The sequence below is a fragment of the Anneissia japonica genome, unplaced genomic scaffold (genome assembly GCF_011630105.1).
Source record: "Anneissia japonica isolate Jap-2015-1 unplaced genomic scaffold, ASM1163010v1 scaffold287834_len5846547_cov211, whole genome shotgun sequence".
Classification (NCBI taxonomy): domain Eukaryota; kingdom Metazoa; phylum Echinodermata; class Crinoidea; order Comatulida; family Comatulidae; genus Anneissia; species Anneissia japonica.
Window position 1 is genome coordinate 3,887,968 of NW_022704992.1, and position 7,140 is coordinate 3,895,107.

The following is a 7,140-nucleotide window of genomic DNA, read 5'->3' on the forward strand; positions in this document are numbered from 1 at the left end:
GGGGGGCCGCCAAGGGGCTTTGCCTATTTCGCTTATTTTAACAGTTTTAGACGGTTTTATAAAGGAAATAAATACAATTTGGTTTGTCAGTACTTAAATGTTTTATAATTTTTAATTTTATATGTACCATAACCAAGTGAATTTCCTTTTGGATAATAAAGTATTTTTGAATTTAAATAGACACAGTAATATGATGCACTGGGCATGAACAATACGAAATGGGTTCGGCCTTTTTTTTGATAAAGTATCTAAAGTTTACCGTATATACACGCGTCTAAGACGAGGCTTACAATAGTAAGTTACGTTCTGAAAACAGTGGGTCGTCTTATACGTGCGACAGATAACTCGTCCAAAAACCTCAAACTCAGGGGTCGTCTTATACGCGGGTAGCCTTATATGGGAGTATATACGGTAAATGGATAGGTTGGTTTTTAAAAGCCCATAAAATTGTATTTTTGAAGATCAGTCCCACATTTGAATCTGTTTTTATCCATCTAGATGCAGTATCAAGACCATAAAGAGCAACAAATATGAATTACAAAGTTGAAAATAGGGGGTCGTCTTATACGCCTGACATATAAATCGTCTAAAAACCTTCTCAAACTCGGGGGTCGTCTTATACTCGGGTTGCCTTTATATATGGGAGTGTATACGGTAAATATTATTGAAGGGCACTTTAATAAAGGCAAATAAATTTTACAACATTCTATAATATTTTTTGCACAGACTAATATAATCACAAAATACAATTTATGATATTTCCATGTAGGCCTTTGATCTAGTGATTGAAAAACGTTCTAAAAGACATGAATAACAATGGCTACGCTTAAATAGGGTACTGTAAACTACTGTCCCCGATCGGAGTTTCGGAGATTAACACATAATGAGTTTATGTTTGCACTAACAATCGTCATCAAACAAAATATTTGGTAAGTTAATTTTTTTTTTGATTGCCTAATAGCAAATGCTTTTACTGCTTCGCTCACTGCTGGATCCGCCCCTGTTTTGGTGATTTAATGCCAGTTAAATACCCTCCATGATAGATGTTACGGTGGCCTTACTTATTGTTTCATAGTACAGATTCACAAAATTTACAGCATTGAAAGCCAACAATTTGCCTTTATTATTTATGTTACTTATAGAAATATATTACACGGCTAGCCCATCACAAGTCCTTTTTAATTTGTAGTACTCTTAATTGATTATTATTTTTCCATGTATAATACACTTTGTAAACTTCTTTACTATATACAGTAGTACAGTGAAAGAAATACAGTAATAGTTTATTTAAACGATTGCCTTCCCTAGAGAAGTTTCTAATTTAGCTGATTTATATTTTGTCATTGTCATCGTTTTCTGAATCCATGGCTACTGTATAGATCACGATAATGCTAATATTTGCACATTCTTTCCACACATCTTGTACTGTATAAAAATGATATGTTTTTAAAAATAACTATGGCAGCTGCTTTTTTGTATTGCACTTCTGTTCGCCTAAAATGTTTGCCAATCTATATTTTGTTGTGGTCTCCATTTTTCCAGAGTCAATATATCTTTATATACACCGTAAAATATTGGCCTACATATTTATATAGCTTATATATACATATACAGTATATATATATATATAGGTATATGTATATGTTTATAAATATGTATATAGATGTAGCTTATATATATTATATATATATATATATATATATAATGTTTGTAGGTTCCACGTACATATAATATGTATATAGAGTATTATATTTATGTAAGCTTCTAAAATTTAATATTAATGCTTATGTCACATATTCACGATAAATGAGCGTTCTTGTTTTATGAGATCAACAGATAACTAAGCAGATTTAAATAAATATTGGAGGTCAAATGTTGATTATTTTGTGGCTTTATTATACACAGTTAATTGTTGTAATCAACATTTTTATCATCATTATCAAACAAATACAGATTTCAGCTCTTCTCCTTCAGATGGTAACTATTTTATTACCTTCAATAATTTACACTATTCATTTTCCTCATATTAATTGCTTGAAATGGTAGTCCAAAGTAATTATATGAAACTATTAAAAATGCAATGATAATTGTCCATATGCTTATTAATGAGTTGATTATACAATAGAATAATTGAATCTACTTCACTGCTCAAATTATAAATTATGTTATTTCACTATTGAACTTAAACATTATGCATTGGTGAAACATTCAGCATCTGCAATAATTCATAATGGTAAACTTCTATTTCCAAATGCGATGGCTATAATTTACTATCAATAGTCTTATGTAATCTTTCTAAAGAATCTCTAAATTTGTCTGGTAAGCATATGGATTTATGTGTTGCTGGATCGACAAATACATGGACACATCTCCCAACTGCACATGCCTCGCTTTCATGGCAGAAAAAATCTTCACCATTAAAACTGCTTGAAAAAGGAAAACATGATTCTCGTTTATTTTGTGTTTTCTCTGCAAATAATCCAATGGTATAGTGCACACTGGAGTTCCCTATTTTAGAGACACTCAAACCCGCTAACACCACTTCAGGAAAACTAACTGGCTGTTTGAATGTACATTGCGTCTCCACCATCAAACCAACCATATTTGTTTCTGTCAAATCTACATTCAGATCACAATATTTGATTAGGTAATGGTTGATGATTGTATCAAAATATGAATAGTAAATCACATTGTTAACATGTCCATACTGATCATTGTCAGACCATCTACTTTGAATAGGCAGAAAATACTTGTAACTTGAACGTTCCCATACAGCTCGTTTAGGAGAGAAACACATTTTCATTTTTGGCGTTGTGTGCATTGATAATGTCATCAACTTAAAAGGACTGCTACATTGCACAAATCTCTTCATTCTATTACTGTTTTTCTGAAATAAAACGATGATTGAATTAATAAATTTTGTGACGAAAATGTTTCGATATTTCTCAATCAGTCTCTATTAATACTTTCCCATGAAACTAACTCCAAATAAAATCTAGATCTGGGTACCCATGTGTGCGACCAAGCTTCAAAAGTATTTTTAGAGTAAAAAGTAACCCTAAATATAAGCAACCACAATAGCACAATGGCGGGATCCGAGGAAAAAACTGAATTGTGCGCTTGGTGAGACGCGCAATTGTCGACGCAATGCTGGTCCGACTCCAGCTTTCTGCATTGCTGCACTGCGAGTCGTTGGCCGATGTTGTCTGACACAGACGGTGTCGCACACCCTAAACACGCTTCTTAATTTCCTCAAATATGATGATTTACGAATTTGAGCATTTTTCAGAACCTAAAAATGTAACGTAACCCCGAGGTCAAGGTGAGTGTCGCCCTAGGGAAAGTAAGACACGCCATTGTAATTCAATCACATTGTTTCTGTACTAAGGTAGGCCAATCTTATACTAGTTAGTCGACCTACAGACTTTGCTTTTTTTTGGGGGGGGGGAGTCTACCACCCTCTTGAGGGCATGACGTTATCCTATCATCTTTACAGTATATGTAAATCATTATCTTATCGGCTCACTGGTTTTCATTGGATAAGGCTTAACTGACGTAATTTTACCGAGTTTGGCATTCCATACATCAATAAAAGCAGCCTATCCCATACGTACACAAATTTCATATTAACATGGCTTTAGTACTTTCTTCTTTTCTTTGTAATGTCTTCCCGAGGGCTTTATTGCAGTGCTACCCACGACGCCCGACACCACACCACTCAGACTTTAGAAAAGCACTCTCGGGCGGATTGGTGGTAGAGGGCCTAGGCCTATTATTATGCATTTTATCAGTCGGTGGTCAGTTAATATAGCTCGATCGGCCCTACCCTAGATGGTTTCGGGCTCGACTGGCATCGTCGCCATACATTCGGGCATACATTACAAATTCGAAGTAAGTTAATGGCGAAATCAAATTACAAACATAAATATATTCGATAATATGTATAGTATCTCGAAACGTGCCTAGTATTAGTAGCCCTATGCAGTACCGTTCAGTACAGTTGAAACCCGAGTTGGACACTCACAACAGTCCGAATGTAGCTTCTATCCGACCTGTCTCTATATTCTATATAATAATTCTTGCTAGTGGATTGGTTTGTGTATGGAATGCCAAACCCGCCAAAAAATATGTTAGCAAACCCTTATTCAATAGAAACCAAACATATTATTTAAATTAAACTCCCGATTACCACGGAATCTGATCGCAACGAATCACAACGAATTCCACAGGCACTGTTTGGCTGAGGTCAGGCAACATAGACCTAGACACCGGAGGCCTAGGCCCTAGAATGTAAAGTTTGTTTGTGTTGGTCTGAATGCGTTCGTTGATTGCGATCGGGAGTAATCAGTTTTGGATTACCACCACCGATTACATCGCAACCGATCGCAAGAGAGTGTAGTCTGAATAGGGTATTAGACAAACCATTCATTGAAAAACAAAATCGTTAATCAATCACCAAACTATTCATTGAAAAAAATGTCATCACATATCGAAATGATTAAATATGCTGAGACTTGAGATCTCAATCAGTGGTGTCCAGAAACTATTAAAGAAACTTTAAACCACAAAAAACCTTTTGGGTTTATCCTGACAACACACTTCAAATGTTCTAAAAGAATGTATTTCTCTTACAACACATCAACAATCAATAATGCAGGAGATTTACTAACAGCCAGTGTTTCACCAATCAAGAGCGGTCAGAGCAGAGGTGGTCATGCAAATTATCGGCCAGTGTTAGTCGTTATAATTACCATCCTATTATTGGAACATACATTTAAATCGTATGCGTCACTTTGAAGAACATTATTTGCTTCATTTTTCAAAAAGTCTGCAGCATTGTTTCCATAAGGTCCGTCTTGACACCCAGCTTTCTCTAACAATCCACGACCTCGTCCAAATTCTTGACCGTGACTTTCGATTCCGGAGGTCAGCCTAGAACTTCAAATTGATATACTGTACACCATTATTTGTAAAGCCTGGTTTCCTCAAAATCGCAACGCTGTTGCTACAGTGTTTTCAGTGCAATCGTAATGCGTAATTAGACCCCACGCAATCCGGAAAGGCTCCCCGATTCGTGAAGCGCTTAGAGGCTTTGTTAAGGGCATTAAGCGCTATATAAGAACGACATATTATTCTTCGACCGACCAATCAGCATCAAGCTTGGTTTCCATACAATTGCTTACATGAACACCACCAACAAATACTGTAAGAAAGACTTGCTGAATGGAATCAACGTCACTGGACTCATAAGTTACAATTATTTTCAGATTCTTACTTATTGGAAGGGAATGGGTACCGTACTACTAGGCTAGGGGGACACAAACAAAATAACAATGTTCTGCTATCTGCTAGCCATCATCCTTGTGACAAGTAAAAGAGTAGCAGTGGGTCCAGAAATTTGCCGAGATATCCCGGGTGCCTACTCTTTAGCATTGTAAACTGAGGGCGTAGGCCTTATTTATCCCCTTTTTTGGTCCGCGCCGGGCGAAGCACTGACCCAGAGCCTCACTGCTGTTCTTGTTACCAAAACTTTAAAAGCGTCCAGCGTCACCAGTTTTGAACGGACGTGCAGGAAATTTTGTGCACATAAACTAGAGGTGATTTCCAACAAACGCTCATCGCCCTTTTTTTAAGTTGGACCCCAGGGTTCCCCCCTACACCTACAAAACAAAACAGGGGTTTCAAACTTTAAAAGCGTTCAGCGCGTCGCCAGTTTTGAACGGACGTGCAGGAAATTTTGTACACATATACTAGAGGTGATTTTTAGCAAACGTTCATCGCTTTTTTTTAAGTTAGACCATAGGGTTCCCTTACACCTACGAAACAAAACAGGGGTTTCTAACTTTAAAAGCGTCCAGCGCGCGTCACCCGCTTTGAACGGACGTGCAGGAAATTGTGTATACATAAACTAGAGGGGATTTCCAACAAACGTTCATCGTTCTTTTTTTAATTTGGACCCGGCCCCCCAGGGTTTCGCCTACACCTACAAAACAAAACAGGGGTTTCAGCAAGGACTACATTACTGCCATTTACCACTACCGACGGCTATGTGAGGAGAATAGTGCTGCGGGGCGCTTATTCAAATTGTTAAATTGGTATAATAATTTAGCATAATTTCCCATCAGCCATTGGCATAATTTGATTCGCATCACTGGTCACACGTCATTCTCGCGTTCAATAGATCGAGTAGCGTCAAAGGCCGCCGTATTCGACTGGTCGTTCTTCGTTAAACCACGCCCACCTACACAGTGTTAAAATCCTACTTAAAGATGTACTGTCCCTTGAAAATGACCAAAATCATAAAAAAATAATTCTTTAATTAACTTTCTCATTTTGCAGTAATATACGAATTATTAACTTGAGCATAGAAATTATTAAATTAAAAAAATACGTTCCCTGATTTTTTAACTGGATAATTAAAATAAAGATAATAAAACACTTCCAGTGACTGGAAGTGTTTCATCATTTTTTCGCTGTAAAATGATGGTTTTTATGGGTAAGAATTTTTTAAATACACTCATTTCTATGTTCAAGTTGATAATTACTTCAAATTGGGCAAAATAAATTTCAAAAATGATATGAAAATTCTGTTAGCCTACAATTATTTTTTGACTTCATTGTGGGTAAATATTGTAATTTTTATTTTCTGAAATTTAATCTAAATTACAATAACACAAATGTTGTTGCTAAACTGACCAATCGGCCATATTTCTTTTGGTCACGTGCATAAGGCCAAATAAAATAAATTGTTTGTTTGCCCTTCTTTTTTAAAAAAATAATAAATAGGGGCGGAAAAAGTTTTTATTTATTTATTTATTTTTTTAAATACTCATTAGATGGAATAAAATAACCCACAGAGGCCTAGAATGGCAATATTTTACATCAGACAACAACTTTAGAATAATTTGTAGGGCATCGGGCAAAAAATAAAGATAAATTCACCAGGGAGATGTAAAAAAAAAATTACATCTCCCAGAATTCACTCACTTATTTTTTTTTTTTTTGTTAAGCTTTTTTGTTTTTCCATCCCTATCTCTTTCAGTGAGTTAGGGGCGGTTGGAGGAGGGCAAACGCTGATTATTAACGCATTCTGGTTACGTTAATTTTCGTTGTCAACGAACCAGTCGAATGAAAATAATA

At 35.9% G+C, this 7,140-nt stretch overlaps 1 protein-coding gene across 6 annotated transcripts; it reads right to left on the reverse strand.

Annotated features, from left to right (window-relative positions):
- Nucleotides 1-1,875: 1,875 nt before the first annotated feature.
- On the reverse strand, nt 1,876-5,083 carry LOC117104907. Of its 6 annotated transcripts, none has more exons than XM_033245819.1 (2): nt 4,773-5,083; nt 1,876-2,887 (listed from the first exon to the last, which is right to left on the reverse strand). In XM_033245819.1, exon 2 carries the CDS (start codon nt 2,870-2,872, stop codon nt 2,261-2,263), a length of 612 nt encoding a protein of 203 aa, XP_033101710.1. In that variant the 5' UTR covers nt 2,873-2,887; nt 4,773-5,083; the 3' UTR covers nt 1,876-2,260. The 6 variants fall into 6 exon arrangements, with proteins under 6 accessions (XP_033101710.1, XP_033101714.1, XP_033101713.1 ...); XM_033245823.1 differs by lacking the exon at nt 4,773-5,083 and adding an exon at nt 4,671-4,691; XM_033245822.1 differs by lacking the exon at nt 4,773-5,083 and adding an exon at nt 4,633-4,653.
- Nucleotides 5,084-7,140: the final 2,057 nt, after the last annotated feature.